General features: G+C 34.0%; 1 protein-coding gene across 2 annotated transcripts; it reads right to left on the bottom strand.

The window, feature by feature from the left end:
* Positions 1 to 3,843: 3,843 nt before the first annotated feature.
* LOC114370648 (protein GPR107-like) lies at positions 3,844 to 6,252 on the bottom strand. Of its 2 annotated transcripts, none has more exons than XM_028328039.1 (2): positions 4,707 to 6,252; positions 3,844 to 4,213 (listed from the first exon to the last, which is right to left on the bottom strand). In XM_028328039.1, exon 1 carries the CDS (start codon positions 6,070 to 6,072, stop codon positions 4,741 to 4,743), a length of 1,332 nt encoding a protein of 443 aa, XP_028183840.1. In that variant the 5' UTR covers positions 6,073 to 6,252; the 3' UTR covers positions 3,844 to 4,213; positions 4,707 to 4,740. The 2 variants fall into 2 exon arrangements, with proteins under 2 accessions (XP_028183840.1, XP_028183839.1); XM_028328038.1 differs by having other exon boundaries at positions 3,844 to 4,191; positions 4,707 to 6,251.
* Between the last annotated feature and the right edge of the window lie 14,545 nt (positions 6,253 to 20,797).

Here is a 20,797-nt window from a genome sequence, read left to right as displayed (position 1 = left end):
TCTCTTGTTCCTTGCTAGAATCACCCTGGTCTCAGAGTGACCAGCAATGGATGAAGACATAGCAAAGGTGTGGAAAATCTGTAGGACTGAGGCTAGTTATGGGTGTAGTTATGTACGATGAATTATGAACATGCATGCAATATATCAAAACAAGAAAAAATATATATTAGCTTCAGAAAATAAAAAATTTCTTTGAAGTTCTTGGAAGTACAATGTATCAAATCAATTCTCACACTAATTAGTTTTAGTGTTTTGGACCAACATCATGCTAAGGGTTGAATGAGTTCATTCTCTTAGTCCAACGGCAACGGAACTCTAGCGCACTTGCCTACTACGAAAAAACCAAGATTCAACCTATCACTTAAGAAGAATGAAAAAAGGAAAGAAAAGAAGCACAAAGTGAGATTCTTTTTAGGTTATTTGATAGGAAAGAAAGTTAAAAAAAGAAAATATATATATATGTATATTAAATGACATAAATCTCCCAAACAAAAAAGTTTATTTTTTCTTCATTTTGATATGTTGAGCGTGTATAATAAATGACATAAATATCCGAACCTCATTTAAACAAGTAGTTAGTAAAATGAGTTAACATGGATGGAGATTTAGGTGGAGAAGATAATGGTTTAGTTGAAAGTTTCCTTTGGTGGATAAATTTTTTGCTTTGAGTGTCATGAACGAGACCTGTTGCTTTGAAAAAATGGATCAACGGGATTATACTTAGGCAAGGAAGCTTATAAAGCCCTGGCATGGCTCTAGTCAATGAACTTGTTGGCTCTTTATTTATAAGCAATTATGGAAATTATATATCCCAAAGAATGTGATTATACTCATTTGGGGGATGTCTTTTGATAGGTTACCTACAAAAAGGATAACCTTAATAAAAGGAACATATATAATCGTGCAAAATTCAGATTTGTTGTGCCCTTTTTTGTAGAGTCTGTTTGGTATCGCAGAAGAGAGCAGAAGGCGCGAGGAAGAGCGGTGAGTTGAGATGATTTTGGAAAACGTGCACGGTTTGGAAGTAACAATAAAAAAAAAAACAGCCGTGAATGAATAAAATGACTTATAGTGCTATGTGGTGTAAATGTCCTGTTTTAAAAATGTTAAAATGATTATTTATTTAACTTCAATTTTTTTTTCATTATTTTATTATTTAAATGTTTATTTTCTTTTCTTTTATTTCCTTTCAACCAAATCACCAATATTTTTCTTTTATTTCTTACTTGTTTTTCTTTTATCTTCTTCTGTCCTCACAATCAAACAACCCTTAAGGCGGAGGAAGAATCTATATCTCACATTTTGTTTTCATGTCCTTTTGCATCAAAGGGTTGGAACTTGTGCTATCAATGACTAGGAATATAAACTATCCAACATTCTGATGTTAAAATGCACTTCTACAGCATGACTGTTTATGGCTGAGAAGGGATCAATCCAAGGCATGGAAATTGGTACGGTGCGAACCTGTTTGATCCATTTGGTATCATCGGAATAGCATAATCTTTAAATGAAATTTTGTTTCAAAACTCCATAATAAATTAAAAAAAGTATCCAGATAATTTTTTTAAAAATTACCCGTTTGGCAAAAAAATCCAGTTTAAAAAGTAGTGCACGGATAAAATTGCCAAATGAATTGTGTACACTAAAAGTATAAATTCCCTTTTTTTAGTCGTATAGATACAATTACATATTTATATTTTGGAATTTGAAACAACGAGTTAAATGTTTACACGTTAAATTTTTTTGTTTAATTAATTTAAATATGAGAATGCATATACACCCAAGTCCCAACATAGATACTCAAATTTAAATGTGAATATAAAGACAAATACGTTAATACTTAACCCAACCTATAAATATTCGGTACTAATCTTGGTGACCAAAAAAAACCCAACCTATTATCACCGCCCATCAAGATGCCGATTGCAAGGGCTAACTTGCAAATTGCAACGCTCCACATATAAAATGTTCTACAATCTTTAATTTTAAAATTAATATATTAAGATATAGAAGGTTATCGTAATCCACAGGTCAAACATTAAGTACCGACTAGAAGGCATACTTATATATTATGTTAAAATATTTTATTTTTCAGAATAACTCAATTTTTAGTATATTTTAATTGAATAAATAACATTATAATTTTATACTTATATCTAGCTCATATTAGAGATAATAACTTTTAAAGTAATGAAAAGAATCCGGTAAATAAGATAAACTTATTCTATCTTTATTAACTCTTCAAATAATAGATTATCCTATTCTATTTTATTCCTTGACATCAAATGATCCTAAAACTACCCCTCATTTAGAGTGCGTTTGAATAGAAAATTTTAGCTAAAAAAAATAATTTATCAGAGAATTTAAGTTTCTTTAATCTAAAATTTATTGTTTGGATATTTTTTATGAAGAATTTAAATTCTTGAAATTTTAAAATAGAATTTTAAATAACTAAAATTGTGAATTTTTTTAATTTTCTTCTAAAAAATAAGAAATTAAAACTCTCTTCTTGATAGAAAAACCTTCTAAAATATTCGCGTATTTCCTTTATTACATTCATCATCTCTTCCACTGAAAGTTGTTCGAACTCACGACTCTTCTCTCACATCAATGATTCTCTTCTTCAAGAAGCATCATCTGAGCTCGCGGAGTGCCGATTTGATGCGAACGTAAAGGGACATGTAGAACTGCACCCGCTAGTCATGGGAGCAGTCATCATTGTCCATCACGTAGCAGAAGTGCTTGCTGACGCAGAGGGCTTGGATCATGCCTTGTGTCGTGACTAAATGTTGTGATCGGATGCAGTGGTATACGCCGTCGTGTCCTTATTTTCCTGCGACTCCCCATACCGCTTCAATATTCTTCTCTCTAGAAACACACCAATTATATTTTCTCTTCTTTTTGCATTTATTTTCTTTCACTCACAATTTTAATTTTTTTTATCCAAACACAAAATTTTGAAAATAAAAAAATTTCAAATGAAGTATTTAAAATTCTTAAAATTTAAAATTTCTCAAAATTTTAAACTTCCTCATCCAAATACACTCTTAATGGATTTCTCTTCTAATTTAGAAGTGGCATACCAAAATTTATGGTTTATAATAAATTCCAACATGTTAATTGTTAGTGTTTGCTAACACTCTTGTTCAAAGATACAACCATACTATTTCTTCTGAATCCACTAATCAGTCCAAAACTCTGGATATTCTCTAGTCATATCCATGCATTGCAAAATCTGTAAACCCATAATTTTCCACTTATTGCACTGCAAACCAGCTTCGGTCCATATAGTATCCGGGCAAGAGAAGTGTTATTTGCACAACAATCGGACACCTTTTCCACTATCGAAGGCTAGCACCAACTAAATATGAATAAAACCCATTTAAACAATTTTTGCAAGGCTATGTTTTATAACTTGTGCTACTGCTGATATCTAATCTTTGGTGAATGAATGCTCAGCAGATTTATTTATTTTTTGCTGAGTTTGAATGCTCAGCAGATTAGATCAACTAAATATGAATAAAACCCATTTAAACCCAAAAATGAAGTGTATGAATTTTTATTCATCAAGTTATAAAACCTTTTACACTTAATTTTTGGGTTTGCATCAACAAATTTCTAGACCTATACTCAGCTTCTGCTGAGCATTCATTCACCAAAAGATTAGATCTCATGCAGGGATGGGTTTCTCCATAGAATTCATATTGTTGAAGAAATACTATGAATACCAGAACAAGTATAAAAAAAGCCAACCTGGCCTTCTTTTACAACGTCCTGTCAAGCTTTTTTACCCAAACATAAGTTCACAAGATATGAAAAAACATAAAAGTGATTAGTTTGAAATTGAGGTTTCAAGTGGGAACTCTTCATAAACTATCCATTTTATATGACTCTGCACAGTTTATTTTTTAAACGCTAAAATCAACAACATTTCTAGCAGATCTTTCACAAAAATGAACAAGTATAAACCAGGAGCAAATAAAACATACATACATTTAACATGTAAACAGTTAGGAGATATAGTTAACTACATAACCCCCCACTTGCCCATCATCAATCAATCCTTGCTATGCTTCAAGGTACTCTTTTAGTAAAAGAAAAATGGATCCAGGCAGCACTCTGTTCAATTGCATGCTTCACTTGCTCTAAACATCAATTCTCCAAGTCATCCGCGAATGAAACCATATTGCACTGATAAGAAAACATCACAGACCTTGTAAATTGAAACAAAATCACTCAACAATATGAATTATGACAGGAAGGCTTTTTGCCAGAGAACACAGGAAACAAAACTGCAAGACATCCTATTCTATTTAACACAAACCAATATGTAATTGCTCACATCAAGCAAGATTGCGGTTGTGATTTGTGAAAAGAAGTTGATAAACTAAGAATTGTACAGTATTCATTCTGACCATACAATATAGAATCAAACATCATGTAAAATTCAGTTGAAAGAACAATGATAAGAGTAACAAAATAACCCAGTAACAATTGAGTGTGTACGGTACAGTACAGCTCCTCTAGTTAAAGTGGCATTTGAGTGAGAACATTATCAAACTTTTTTCTATCCCGCACAATACATTTATCAGAATTGCAAAAGAAAAACAAAAACACTAAACATACAGAAAGTATTCCAGTATCAACACATCTCTAAACAGCAGATGCAGCAACTAGCAAGTAGAGCAGCAAAGTCATTGAAGAACCTGAAATTCGGTAAAGCGAAACTATTTCATTCTTTCAAAGCTCAAATTCTTCATCCCTGAGCGCGATCTCCGCGGCCTCTTCTTCCTCCTCATCGAGCACAAAGTACTCATTCCTCTCCACAGGCCTAAACATATAAAACATGACGACATAAAACGCGAGGCTGGCGGCCTCCTCAGCTAGATTACTCACCCACCGGTACTTATAAGCGGCAATGGTCTTCAAAGCAAAGACCACAATGCGGGTGAAGTACAAGTACCCAATGACAACAATGTAGAATTGCCTGAAGAGGGTCAACTTGGCGAGGTTTCTCGCGGCCTTCCCATCGGTCTTGGAGGTTTCCCTGAGAGATCTGATGGACCAGACAATAGGGAAAATGATGGCGCAGCAGCAAATAATGTCGACGAGCAAGAAAACCTGATTCCAAGTAACCCAATCCTTGATGAAGGGCCCCGTTTCGCCGATGACGACGGAAGCCACATTAGCGAGGACTTGTAAAGGGATGACGATCATGAGGACCTTCTTTTCGCGCTCCTGGAGGAAGGGTTTGAGGAAGGACCAGCCGGTGCCGACGAGAACGATGACGGTGAAGAGGAGGACGACGCGGAAGAACTGGAAGATGTAGAAGAGGACATCCCAGCCATGGGGAGTTCCGGTGACCTTGACGTAGTGCTTGTCCTCGGCGGCGGAGAGGAGGTTGAGGGCCTTCATAAGGAGGAGCGCCGCCATGAGGAGGTGGATCCGGTGGAGGGAGAGCTTGTTGGAGTAGCAGATGTATATCCAGAGGGCGAGGAAGGCGAAGTAGGCGAAGGAGAAGAGAGAGTAGAGAGTGGGGAGTTGGGTCTGGCCGGCGGAGAGGTAATCGCGGGAGTGTTCGGAGTCGGCGTCGAGGTTGTAGAGCTCGGTGTGGACGAGCATGGAGACGGAGGTTTCGGGGGCGCAGTTGGCGAAGAAGAGGGAGTATTCGTTGGGGATTGTGACGGGGTAGGTGTGGTTGGCGGAGGCGGAGGGTGGAGGAGAGAGTTCGCGGAAGGTGAAGAGGTGCATGGTGTAGCGGGAGTCGAGGACGCAGAAGCTAGGGTTTTGCTGGATCTCGATCAGGACTTGCAGGAGGGACTCTTCGCTCAGGAGAAAGAACCCTAATCGGGAGGGATCGGGTTGGGACCCACCTGAGGCCACCACGAAGACGGAGGAGACAGAGATCGACACGTGGCCGGTGTGGGTGAAGCCGAATTTCTCCAAGAGGATCATGGGGCGGGTGTCGGAGGTTATGGTGAGGGTTTTGATCTCTGCGGCTGAAGGGGAAATGAAGAAGAAGAGGAGGAGGAGGAGGGTGGCGACGGCGGTGGTGGAGGCGGTTATGCCCATTTCGGAGCGGTGAATTGTTGAGAATTGGAATGAATGAAGAAGGGGAAGGAGAAGATCGCTGGCCTGAGGGTTCAAGCGTTCAAGTAAACAACGAGTGTGATTACAGTGGCGATGATTTCGCGTTTCTTAAACGACGTCGTGTCTTGTAAGTCCTCGTGCTGGCCTGACGGAGTTAATGATTTTAGTTCTTCTTTCTCAATATACGCGGAAAGGACTGTTGGAGGGGCCCATATTTTGCATTGGGCTATTATTATTGTGGCCCAAAGTCTTGCTCCGGCTTTATAGTCAATACTCAATGAGACTTGAAGTCTTCCAATTAATTTTTCTATAGTATTTTATTTAATACTTGATGATAAAATAATGGGTGATTGATCCTTTTTGGGTCTTCTGTTTTAAAATATATTATTGACATGGATCTGTTTTTTTTTTTTACTAAGGAGCAGATGCACTAATAGTTTTGACATATTGTTTCATTTCCACGATTTCACGTAATTCTTTGTCAGAAAAAATTGAGAATGAGGATATTGCTTTCATGAACCAGCAGTTGCAAATTGTGTTTTCAATGTTGGGAATTTCGTTAACAAAGCTATAGTTGTTAGACACGGTATGATGACTGATAACGAACAACTGAAACGCTATGAAACAACAAAAATGGATAGTTGCTTGAGGTAGTAAGAAGAAGATACAACAGGCTAGAATTGGTGGTTTCGATATCCACTGTCACGTGTACTGTGTGTGCCGAAACAACAAGCAGAAATTGTTGATTGCATCTAGTTATAAAAATAGTTTTGGTTGCTACTAAAAACTAACGAAATTGCAAATATAATTATGGTTGCTACTAAAAATAGTGTAAGTTCTTTTTTTTGGTAATACAAGGGGCTAGAAGCCCAAACTAAAAATCACGAAAGACATTAAAAAATAATGTAACTGTACCTTAAAAAAAAGCCTCCTACAGTGAGAAAATTACAAAAGAACTATATAAATTTGTTTAATTTGAATAAAACTAACAATTCACAAAAGAAATTCATGTTTTCCCCTAAGAAAAATTAATATTTCAGAAAAATTTCAATTCAAATATTCAATAACATTTGACAGAAATGTAACAACAATTTTAAGAAGAAAAAAAAACAAGTCCAACAACAAGAAAAATATAAAGAAGTAAAAGAAATTGCTTTAAGATTTAACTTTTGTGGTCTTTAAAATAGGATATCAGGCCACAATATCCCCATGAATAATAGAAATTGTTACTTCTTATGTGTGTAATTTTTTAATCTGCCATGCTAGATGATGAATCGGCATTCAACTTGACGTGATACCGTACACATGACAAGGAAAAACTGGATCCAAATAGCAATTTGAAATTGCTGCTTGAGGGTATGTCAAAGAAATTACATAATGAAAAGATAATTTTATTGTGGATTAGATTAAGATATAAAATGAAATCATGATCAGTTGTATATTTTTACATAATTGAATCTCGATTCCCTTAAATATAAAAGTTAAAAATAAAAGAGAAAAGGGGAAGTAGGATGGGGGAATTGGAGAGTGAGGAGTGAGGGAAAGGGGATGGGGAAGGGGGTGTAGGAAAGGACAAGAGGACAAAAGTGTCTTTTGCATGTTTTTAAAAGGTTAGTTGTGAGAATAGTAAAACTGAGGCAAATTTACCAGAGCGGGTTAGTTTTACAAACTAATTCCCCATCTGGATCTGTTTGCAAAGTATTTCCATGGGAAATCACTTTTTAAATGCATATCGCCATGCATGCTGGCGAAACATGCATGGGAACGATGCGTGACATCCATTTCGCCATTGACATCTACGAAATGGCTTTGGATTTCGCTAGTCAACCTGGCGACACACATGGGCAGCAGGCTAGGCCTCAGGTGGCAAAGGGTAGGCGCGATTTTCAAGTGGCAGGTGCAGGCATGTATCGCCAGCCTAGTTAGCGAAACAGGTTGCATGTGGGTGTCGCCATTCCCACTGGCGAAACACCCTATGCTGGGGCTATTTAGCGCCTCGTTTTGGTGTTGCTGGGTGCTGAAAAATCTTGTGAGCTCCCTCCCCCGCTTTGCCTCTTGTTGCTTGTTGCTTGTTTCGCCAAAGCTGATTGCGAAATCTTCAAAAATATTTTTGAGCTTCCTCCTTAGGCTGCTGGAGTTCATTCTCGTGCTGGTTAAATACTTGTACGAGTTATTTAATTTTTTTTATTATAGACATGTATATATATTTATTATGTATGATAACCGATTCATATTTGCCATGCAAGTTGTTTATGTACATGAAATAATAAAAGTTGTAATGGTTGATAATATATTTATAGAGAAAGTGTTGGTGCTACTCTTACGCGTTTTATAGTGCTGGTGCTGCTCTTACCCATTCAAAATTATTACTTTAAATAAATAATATCATGAGAGAGATTGATAAACATAGTGGAAAGGCTCAGAAATTTTATAGACTATACTCAAAAAATTTTGAGAGCTCAAGAATTTTCAAATGCCCACGAAAGGATGGCTGCTATTTAAACGCAGTAGTTGGAAAATTTTGAAAGGAAATAAACCCTAAATTGAAAACTCAGACATTCCAAATGGATCACAAAATGAATGGGTATTTAAAGGAAGGCTATTTCGCCAATGGAATTTGCGAAATATGCATAGCCTGTTTCGCCAGAGGCTCCTGCGAAATGCATGCAAAGCCTATTCCGCTAGCCATTTCTGCAAAAAAACCCTAGCCTGCTCTAACCCTCTGTACCTTCTGCTCTGACCAGCCCTATGCACCTAAATCACCACTCAAAGTGGCGAAACCACTGTGCCAGCTATTTTGCCATTCGTCCTGATAGAACAAGCACCCCAGGCGTATATCGCCATTCAGCTTGGCGATATACGTCCATGTTACGTCAAAAAGTGACCTTCCAAAGAAATACTTTGCAAACAGACCCAGATGAAAAATTAGTTTGTAAAACTAACCCCCTCTGATAAATTTGCTGCAAAACTGAAGTTAAGAATAGCAACATCCTACACCTATTAGGATGGTTTATTGATCCAAGAGGGATTAAAAAAGTGAAATTTATTCATTTTATATGACCCAGAAATTTTGATTAATGACATATTATAATGTATGTATTTTTTTTTTCAAGATTAATGAATATGAGACTAGTTTACTATCCGCAAATAATTTAAAAATGACGCAAATAAATAATAACAATTAAATTTTGGAAAGAAAAGTCACATTTTTCTAATTCGGAGTTTGAAGGTGTCATGAAGGGGTTTGGCAATTTTTGAACTCTATATAGTATATAGCACTATTTTCAATTCCATTTATAAATTAAAAAGAAAAAATTCAAGCAACTTCAATGTAATATGCGAAGGAGGCTGTACTTAATATTAATATCAAAATCAAAATCAAAAGTCAAGGTTAATTAGAAAGGAATAAAATAATATGTCTAGTTGATTCAGAAAATCATGTGGGAAATCCTTCCTTATTGGTATGAATCACACTGACTTCAAGTTATATCTAATCTTGGTTCGGACCAATACTGATACGTGACCTCCAGCTCCAAGTTCCAAGTTAGGAAGAGCTATGAGCTAGAAATGAGACTAGTCAGAGTAATATATTCACACCAAGGTTAGATTAAACTAAGGCGAGCTCGGTCCAGCCAACAAATGTTACAAAAAAGCTAAGATCAAATAACAATAATTAGTAACCCGATAAGAGCTGAGTATATTGTTCCTCAAGGGGAGACAATTTGAGCAATAACATTATCAAACATTTTTTATTCCAGAGTATATGTCTATTTTATAACAAAAAAAGGCTACGTGTAATAATAGTCTTAAAAAAAGAAGGAACAACATAGTTGCAACCTCAAACTTAGTATACTATAACCTAGTATATAGAGAAACCCAATGGAGTGATTTTTAACACGGTGAACCAACAGTACCTGCAGTGAAATTGTTTCAAAGCTTAAGTTTAGTTCATTCATATTCCTTGACTTGTTCCTTCTCCTCAGCGGTCACAGTCAGAGAGTATTCATCATTCTCGACAATGCAAAACACACCCACTTGTACTCATAGGCAACAGTGGTCTTGAACGCAAACATCCCAAAGCGCGTGAAAAACAACCCTCACCTTCGTTCTTGGAGGCAACAGTGGTCTCGATCAGGACTTGGAGGAGGGACTTTTCGCTCAGGATCGAGTTGGGACCCACCTGATGCCACCACGGAGCCGGAGTGGATGAAGCCGAATTTCTCCAAAGAGGATCGTGGGGCGGGTGTCGGAGGTTATGGTGAGGGTTTTGATCTCCGCTGTTGAAGAGGAGGGCGGAGACGCCGGAGGTGAAGGCGGCTTTGCACATTTTGGAGCGGTGATTATTGGAAAATGGAATGGAAAAGAAAGGATCGTTGACCTGACTCCGAGACCTGGGGATTCAAGTAAACGCGCGTTCCTCAGGGGTAAGGGTTGTTTGGCGTATGGTTGATGGCAAGTACAGTCGCAGTGTGGAACTGTGGATAATTGCGACTTTGGAAAATTTGGCGTTTCTTCTAAACGACTTCGGGAGTAGTAAGTCTTCGCGCATTGGAGGGCCCTAATCTTTGTTGCATTGGACTGTTATGGTCCAAATTCTACACTGACCCCCCAAAAAAAAAACAGCAAGCAATTCTTGCTCTGCTGATCTGATACTATTAGACTCCAAGTTTTACAAAAACACAATTTCAAGTAAATTACTATTTTAGTCCTGAAAATTGTTAGTTTTACCCATAAAATTGAGATAATTCTAAATAAGTTATGAGTTATTCAAAATAAGTTTTTGCTTGTCATGTTTTCTATTATATATAAAAAAAAGATTTAGTTACTCATTTGCTCATTACCAAAACTTTTCCTTTTAATCATTGTACTTAAAAACATGCTCTTTTATAGCATTACACATATCATTTCTAATTCCTTTTAATTCTTGTGGTAAGGACGAAGTGAAATTGAAATAATATATACAAGATATAAAATGAATTAAAAATTATATGTGTAAGAACTAAAGAATGATATTCTTATGTATAAGGACTAAAATAAAAAAAAATTGTAATGGACTAGATAATTAAATAAACCAAATAATGATGTAAAAATATTAGTAAAAAATAAAAGTAAATATATTAATAAAGAGCAAAATTATATGTAAGATTTAATTTGAACGGACAATGAAAACTCTAATACATTTTTTTATTTTATTAAAATTATGTTATTCTTTTAATGTAATAAAATAAATTATTTATAACTAAATTTATGCATACTAATTATCTCTTGGAATATATATGTTCACATTTAAAAAATAAGTATTAATGCTAACTTAATAGTAATTATACGTTTTGTTTTGCTCTGTGTAAATAATTATTGTAGTCAAAAGCGACACAATTAAATAATTTATTTTGATAAGCAACACAAATTCAACAATATAATATCAACACAATGCAATCATATCATATATAGTATTATAATGTTTAAATTTTACAACAAAAAGTTACACTATATAGAAATAATTTACTCATCACTTAGTTTAGTTTAATATACCCAAGGGTGAAGATATGTCCTACCAATTTAGTCTCGCGTAGATGTATACAAGAGGCATGAAAAAAATTTAGGTAGTTTGAGCAATTATGGAAATTTTTTAATAACTCATGTTTAAGTTTTTCAATATATAATTTTTTTTATAAAACTCAATTATGTGTCACATATAAGTATTAGCATGGAACATTCCGAACATGCATGATAGTTTTGGACCAACTCATAATTTGTCTGAAAGGCAGGCATGTTAATGACAGATTTAATTGCAACCAAAAAGTGATGGTTAATTAGATAGGAATCAAATAATTTGTCTAGCTAGCTGATTAAGGAAATCACTTGGGAAATCCTTCCTTATTGGTTATGGATCACACTGACTTCAAGTTATATCAAGATTGGTGACACTAGTGTTGGCATGAATTTATTGCAATGACACTTCTTCAAGTGTGATACAGTCAGTGTGATTCATACCAATAAGGAAGGACTTTCCTTTTACTATAATTGTCACGAGTTAAGCAAAAACCAAAAGATAACGTTGACAAGCCTTAAAATTAGATGTCATGTGGAAAGAAACTAGAAAAGGTGGAAAATCTCTTATTGCAATTTCTTTGTGATAGAGTCGATCAGGACATGCATGTGTAGCTTTTTTTTTTGACAGAAACATGCATGTGTAGCTGGGGAAGAGAGACCATGTCATTGTATACATTATATATATATATATATATATATGCTTGTTTATTTTTTTCATAATTCATTTTGTTAAATGATTGTTTTTCTATAATTTAATATATAAATTATGTAAAAGAAGAAATTTGTCAAATCCAAATAATTTAAAAAGTAATACAATTATAAAATATTATTATACAAAAAGTGTTTTTTTAATGAGTTTCACATAGAGGTCATCATCATCTATATCGCTGTCCGCTGAGGTTGAATCCTTAATATTTAATGGTGTTCACGAGTTTAGTTAATTAATACCATAAGATGAATAAGAACATATAATAGCAGTATTGCTAACACCTTAATTAGAGTGACATGATGAAGTGATATCTGAAACAAAAAGAAGCCAATAAAGCAATTGAGACATTTCGTCCTTTTCAATAGAAACCACATAGCTATCGTTGACGACAGCCTTAGAATTTCATGTGATGTGGAGAGGAAGAAGGAAAGGTGCGAGAATCTCCTCTTGCAATTTCCTTGTGACAGTGAATTTATTGAGTGGTGTATGTGCATGCATCTGGGGAAGAGTTCACCAACCGCGCGCAAATTTACCGCAGGCGTCAATGTTCAACTCACCTACTTAAGTGCCATGACGAGATCGAGACTTGACGGAGTAATTCAGTCACGCTCACGCCAAGCCCAAGGTCAGACAGAGGCCAGATCGCTCCAAATGTTATGTTACCACAACTAGAATAAAAAACCCAAAAATGTTTTTTTTATCCTACAACCTTGAATTGTCTGCGGCTTGATAGAGAAAGGAAGAGATGAAAAATAAATTATTGATTTGATTGATGATATAATACAATAGAAAAAGAGATAGAGAGAAAAAAAGAATTGTTGATTGTGTTTGAAATCTTTGATTGCAAAATATAATCACTCTAAAGAATCTACATCTAGTTTTCGGAAATGGATTTAAACCCTTGAATCAATATTGACGTTTTGAATTAAGTTTATCAAGATAAATTATGAGGAATCCAATTTATATTTAATGGTTGTGATCAACTGAACGTGGAGATCTTGACTGCATGGAATCTAGATTCTAGGTTTCCAATGTTCATCCAAAATCATGTCATGATTAATTATTTTAGTTATATATTTTTTGTCTTTATAAAATTAAAAATGTTTAAATTGTGTCCACCCATAAATTTTTAGTATATTTTTAGTATTTGTAAAATTGAAATGTGTAAAATTTTGATCTAGAACATTGGAAAGAATTTGAATATACGACTGTTGTTTTGAGGATAAATACTCAATTTGGGTATTGAACTTGCAAAGCGCCGCCACTTGGTTCCTTGAATTTTGAAAAAAAAAATTGGTCCCTCGATTTATAAAAAGTGCAACAAACCTATCCCATCATTTATCTTTTTTGTTAATGTAAACGTCAAAGTCTATGTGTTATCATTGGACCATTTTGACAATGAGATGTTTGCTGAGTGTAATGCTAACTCGGATGGACTAATTTGTCACATGAAAATTCGAATGATTAATTTGTCACATGAAAATTCGAAGGACTAATTTGTTAGGAAATTTCATTTCGTTTTTTACTACTTGGGTAATACGGAAAGGGTTCAACATTTGTTACTCATTCTCACCAACCCCAACATGTGTGCCTTTTGGTGTTCTCGCCTTCTCTGAGTGAGAGTGAGAGACAAATCCTGTGATGAGTGGATCCCTTGTCATGGACAACCATTTTTAGTGCCTCGTTTTTATAAAAAAAAAACTAACAAACCAATCTCTAAATAATATTACTTTATATCATTTAAATCCCTAAATTTAACAATTAAATGTCAAATTAGTCCACCACGAATAGCTACACCCTCAATCTAGTATTTCATTTTCATTTCAATGGGATCTAACAACGCAAACACCACCCTAAAATAACCAAAGAGAAACCACCATAACACAAACCAAAAGGAAAATGGAGTATTTTATAGTCTTCAACTCCTTTTGCAAGTCATCAATCATCTCCTTTGGCATACCAGAGCTTAGGCTTTATGGCATATTAAGCATTTGACACTCCTATATGTGTGAATGAGTATGTGAATCCATCTAACAAGCCTTGAAGCCAATCCCTTGCAAAAAAAAAACTATATTTTGTTAAGTAGTTCTTTGTCCAATGACTTATTGTTAAAGATGATCTAATTTTTGGTACTCCACACACACCAAATCAAAGGTCTAAAGTTGATGCATTGTAACAAGAGCACTCGTACTTAATCCCATAAGTCCCTCACCCAATTGAAGCTACCAAGAATTGCTATGCTCTTGTCTGGTGTTGCTTCAGCGTGGTGGTTATTCAAAGCAACATAAGTGTCGGCATTCGCCGTTGTCCGAGGTGATTTCCAATGGTGGTCCTTTTTTGTTTTAACTTCCTCTTCCGCCTTTCTATTTTCCCCTTCCACCATGTGTACACTACCTCCTCCATAAGGACAATGTCGTTTACTTGAACCGCCACACTGTGTCTGCAACAACACCATCGCGGCATCGCCAAGCACAAAAGGAGAGTAGACGATGAGGAAAAAAGAGAGTACAGAAAAAACAAAAGAGTAAATCTAAGAAAGAAAAAGAAAAGAGAAAATAAATGAAAATATTTTCAAGTTGACAAATTGGTTTATCGAAATTTTATATGACAATTTAATCCATTTGAGTCAACAACATATTTAGCAAATTTCTCACTATCAAAATTGTTCAATGATGTCATGTAGATCGACTTTGTCGTTTATGTTGATGGAAAAAAATTGACGGTGGGACAGATTTGTCTCACATTTTACAAATTGAGGGACAATTTTTTTTTTTCAAAATTCAATTATTAGTGTTTTGCAAATTCAAGGACTAAATTGAATATTTATCCTTACTTTTATATTGATTATGCATATAATCGATCTAATTTAATATTTTCTACATCCATTGTGACATTTTTTTACATTCATTATGCATATAATTAATATCAAAATATTACACATGTATGTTTGAATATCTAAACTTTAATCTGGACAAAAAAAAATACACATTTCAATTTTATAAGAAAAAACATACTAAACTTTTTGTAGGAATGAAATTTTGGAAATCATCAATTTTATGAGGATGAAAAAACATATTTTAGCCAATTATTTTTTATGATTAACGTGGTTAATTATATGAATAAATATGATTTATTTTTTATAAGTTAATTTTGCTTCATAAATAGTTAAAATTAAAAGAATATGATTATATATAATTATGATATATTGTTAATATTAACAACTTATAAGCAGGTACAAAAGTTTATTAAATGGAATTTTATCTCTTCTTCTGTAATTGTTAAATGTCTAACTTAATTATAATAAATAATTTTTAAAAAATATTCATTATTTCATGAAGGGCAAATATATAATAGAAGCCAATGGATATCAAACATTTCCTACTCCGCACAGTTAATCGAGTACATTACTAGCTACTAGCTTTGCGGGAACAAAAGGTTAAGCATGATTGCATGAAGGGCAAATAATAGAAATAAAGGGGTACGTGTCTTGAAGAGATTTAAGAAAAGAAAAACAGAAACAGCTGCTAGCAACAGACTTGAAGTTGTTCTAGACAAGTATTAGCTGAGTGGAGTAGTGATTTGGTAACTTGAGATTTACGCGGCGAACAAAAACAAACTGTCCCTGCAGCAGTGGAATTGTTTCAAAGCTCAACTCCGTTGTTATTCCTTTCACAACGATCTCGGTTACTTCTTCTTCCTCATGCCTAAACAAGAGGTGAATATTCTCATGAAGGTTGCGTTTGGTGACAACACTGACAAGGCATAGATAGAGGCAGAAGGCGAAGTAACCCACGGAGAGGGAAAGGTGAGTCTGGCCGGCAATGGAGACGGAGTTCTCGAGAAGGAGGAGGAGGAGGGCTAAGACGCCGGTGAAGAAGGCCGTTTTGCTCATCTTCCACGGTGGAAAATGGGAATATTGGAACGATTCAAGTGAACGGGTGTTATGGACTACTTCACGATCACATGCTATGTATCTACACGAAGCCAACGCAGAGATATGAATATGATGTGACAACCTGTTTAATTTGATACCGTAATTAAACTAAATCAATGTGCTAAGGAAAAATATAAACGTAGAAAATATGATTAACTATGTATAAATATGATTTATTTTATTTTATGAATAACTAAAAGTGAATGAATGTAATTATATATACTAGCTAGCATTAATAGAGTAATGATGTATGATTTTTCAAAGTCAATAGAGTATTCCTTATATCTATGTATAAAAAATTACTCTAAAAAATTTATTAGTTTAAATTCACATGTTTAAAAAGTAATATTTTTAATAGATAAAATTAGTAATTATAAGAGTAATTATACACACATATTTAAATATAATTCTTTATGGATCCAACAATTTAGATATATTTATACAAAATGTGATTACTTTATAAGAGGTTTATTTCATGAGATTTGCATCTAGATTATTATATAACTCCAGACATTTAATCATGACAAAAAATAAAAAAAATAATAATTAATAACAAGTCTTTCTTCCTAAACTCTTACGATAAAATTCGTAAAAAAAGTTAATTTTAAAATAATGTTAACTATTTTTTAATATATATATATATATATATATATAACTAATATTTATCTTGAAAATATTAAAAATAATATATTACTATATTTATTCTTATATATAATAAACAAATGGGAGTATTTTTTAACTACAAGAAACATATGACCACTTATAAATATATTAATTTCTAAATTCCTTTAATACCCCTAATTTTTCAAAATCTATTAACTATATATCATAATTTCCCATGAAAGTGAATACATATTGTAAATATTGTCGTAGTAAATATTATTTATTTCTTCACTTTCATTAAATAAAAGTAAGTGCATATTTAAGATAAAAAAACCCATTCAAATCTTATATTTATTTTGGACATCGCCGGAGTTAGAAATCCAGTGATATATTAGTAGAAAAGTCATGAGAATATTAAAATATTTAACAACAGTTATATTATATTTGGAGTGATTATATTTAAGTAACAAAAAATTTTAAACATGCACCCAATCAACTGTCATTTTACTTCTATTTCTCTCTTTATCATAATACATCATCAATCAAATGATTTACTAATACCTTCTCTTTTCTTTTCTCTCTCAAGTTAAAAATAACTCAAGTTATTTAAGAAATATTTTTTTATTTTACAAGTGGTTAACGTGGGTACACATAACACGAGTAGCTCATGACTGTGTAGTAATAATGTAATATATGCAACGAACATGACCAATATATAATCACTCATAGTTAATATATATTATGAGCATTGCGAACAAAAGGCTTAAGATCGATGCAAGCACATGCAGTATGATCTACACGTCTAAAAGTAAAGTGTGACTTGATATTAATTAACTGAGTGAAATGTATATTTAGGTTTATAATAAATTGTTTATATTTTTATAGGCAACAACGGTCTTGAGCTCAAAGATACCAAAGGGCGTGAAAATGAAGTAGCCAATTACAACAAAGTACAAAAACAAGATATGGCTAAACTTATAGTAAGTTCATGGCAGACTCGCCTTCAATTTTCCTGAGTGATGTGATCTTGCGGACCAAACAAACTATAAGGAAAACAATGGCACACCAAGAGATGAAGTTGAGGTGCAAGAAAACCTGGTTCAAAGTAACCCAATCCTCGAAATAGAATGCAATACCGTTAACAATACCGTAAATGATACCCCAAAAGACCAAGGTGAAGAGCAAAAAGACACGAATGAACTTGAAGAAGAAGAAGCCGATCTCCCAACCGTCAGAAGTGTCGTTGGTCTGGCCAGAGGAGAGATAGTTGCGGGAACCGTCGGGGTTGAGGTTGTTGAACTCCGTGTGGACGGTCACGGTGATGGAGGTTTCAGGGGCACAGTTGGCGAAGAAGAGGCTATATTCATTGGAGATGGTGACGGGGTAGGAATGGCTGAAGGTTGGGGGAGGTGAAGAGGGAATCCAACATGCACAAGGTAGGGTTTTGTTGTGGGAGTGAATATTCTTCGCTTATTAATTAGGAAGAAATCCAGCCGTGAGAGGTTCGCTTGGTGGGACGGCACCACCACGGACATCGACACCGACGACGGATTAGTGGTTGTGTGTGTAAGTTTATGAAAATTGTATTGATCTCTGCCGTGGTGGTGAAGGGCAAAGACTATTTGATTTGAAGTTAGAAATGTATTTTAGTGCATGCGTTCCAATGCAAATTTAATAGGTGAAAATAAAATGAACCGCAAAAGTAAAAGTTTTATTTATTGGTAAAATTACTTTTGATCAACCAAAGCAAGTATGGGCTAAGACTCCGGTGAGGAAGAATGTTTTGCTCATCTTCCTAGGGTTTGGGAATTTTTTCCTGTTGGAACCGATTTAAGTGAAGCAGTGTTTTAAGTGTTCTGAACTACTAAAAGTCAAAAACTATATACTCCTAATTCGTAAAGATGTTTTCTATACAATGCCATGCCAGCCTATCTTTAGTTTCTGTCAAAATTCTTGTTTTCTATCATTGTTTATTTTAACATTTGCGAAATGCATTGCAGTTATAACTCTGTAAATAACTAGTAGTCTAGTAGTTCTACCGTCGTTGCCTGTAACTTTTTTCTAAATGATAAAATCATCATAATAAACTATACTGTATATAACATTCTTAGCTTTCATAGTATAATATATAAACTTATATTTCTTTTTTTGCTTTTTTAAATGAATAAATAAACTATTCCTGTTGCCTGCTTTGATCGATAATCACTATTTTTGCCAAAGCAAACCAATCATAATACACATTGTTACTTTTTTGGATAAAGTAATAAATTATGTTACTCATAGTTAAATTTAGGTTTAATTATTCGTCCTAGTTTCATCATTTATATCTTTTAGTCTTTATAGTTTTAAAGTATTTTTTAGTTCCTATAATTTATATTTTAATTTTTTTTTAGTCTTTATAGTTTGAAAGTAATTTTTTTAGTTCTTATAATTTGTATTTTAATTTCCTTTTAATCTATATAGTTTAAAAGTGATTTTTTTAGTCCATATAATTTATATTTTAATTTCTTTTTAGTCTTTACCATCAAAATATTAACTACAAAAATATTAACAAGTAATTCGTAATTAATTTATTTCAAAATAAAAACTTTAAAGATCAGGTTTATGAGTCTTCTCCTCACTTATGTAGTATTCAACTTTTTTACTTTTATTCGAAACTTTACCTCACACTTGTATTAATAATGTAATATATGCAACGAGTAACTCAAGGTTATTTAAGAAATATTTTTTTATTTTACAAGTGGTTAACATGGTTACACATAACACGAGTAGCTCATACCTATGTAGTAATAATGTAATATATGCAGCGAACATGACCAATAATCACTCACAGTTAATATATATTATCAGCATTGTGAACGAAAGGCTTAAGATCGATGCAAGCACATGCAGTATGATCTACACGTCTAAAAGTAAAGTGTGACTTGATATTAATTGACTGTGAGTGAAATGTATATTTAGGTTTATAATAAATTGTTTATATTTTTATAGGCAACAACGGTCTTGAGCTCAAAGATACCAAAGGGCGTGAAAATGAAGTAGCCAATTATAAAGAAGTACAAAAACAAGATACGGCTAAACTTATAGTAAGTTCATGGTAGACTTGTCTTCAATTTTCCTGAATGATGTGATCTTGCAGACCAAACAAACTATAAGGAAAACAATGGCACACCAAGAGATGAAGTTGAGGTGCAAGAAATGTTGAAATTAATTAGCTGGCAATTATGTATTTGTTTTATTTGATTAGTTTTAGATATTAACTTAGTTTACCAAGTCTTTAGGAGGTTGTTGCAGCACTCTGCATGTTGTTGCAACACTCTGCACGTTGCACTTATTTTCCCTAGTTTGTAGCTTTGTAGTTTCTTTGCGGTTTAGATATATCTTGCCTATTTATTGGCTGATTGATTATTGAATAAAATGAGTTAATTTTCTCCTCATCTCATAGTAACAGTGGCATCAAGAGCCAGGTTCATTTCCCATGGCCATTGAGTCTAGTTTTGTGCAAGCAGTCATCCCACGCTTTGATGGTCACTATGACCATTGGAGTATGCTCATGGAAAATTTCTTATGATCAAAAGAATATTGATCAGTTATTGAATCAGGGATTCAAGAATCACCAGTAGGTGCAGTCTTGACTGATGCCCAGAAAACAGAGTTTGAAGCTCGAAAGCTGAAGGACCTAAAAGCAAAAAATTACCTCTTTCAGGCAATTGATCGTGCAATCTTTGAAACTATTCTTTGCAAAGAAACTTCCAAGGATGTTTGGGAATCAATGAAGAGAAAATATGAAGGCTCTGTCAGAGTGAAGCGTGCACAACTTCAAGCCTTGAGGAGAGATTTTGAGACACTGGCTATGAAGGATGGAGAATTTGTGACCAACTATTTTGCAAAAACAATGGAGATTAGTA

Source organism: Glycine soja, chromosome 10, assembly GCF_004193775.1.
Source record: "Glycine soja cultivar W05 chromosome 10, ASM419377v2, whole genome shotgun sequence".
Taxonomy (NCBI): domain Eukaryota; kingdom Viridiplantae; phylum Streptophyta; class Magnoliopsida; order Fabales; family Fabaceae; genus Glycine; species Glycine soja.
This window is presented reverse-complemented; position numbering and strand designations above follow the sequence as displayed.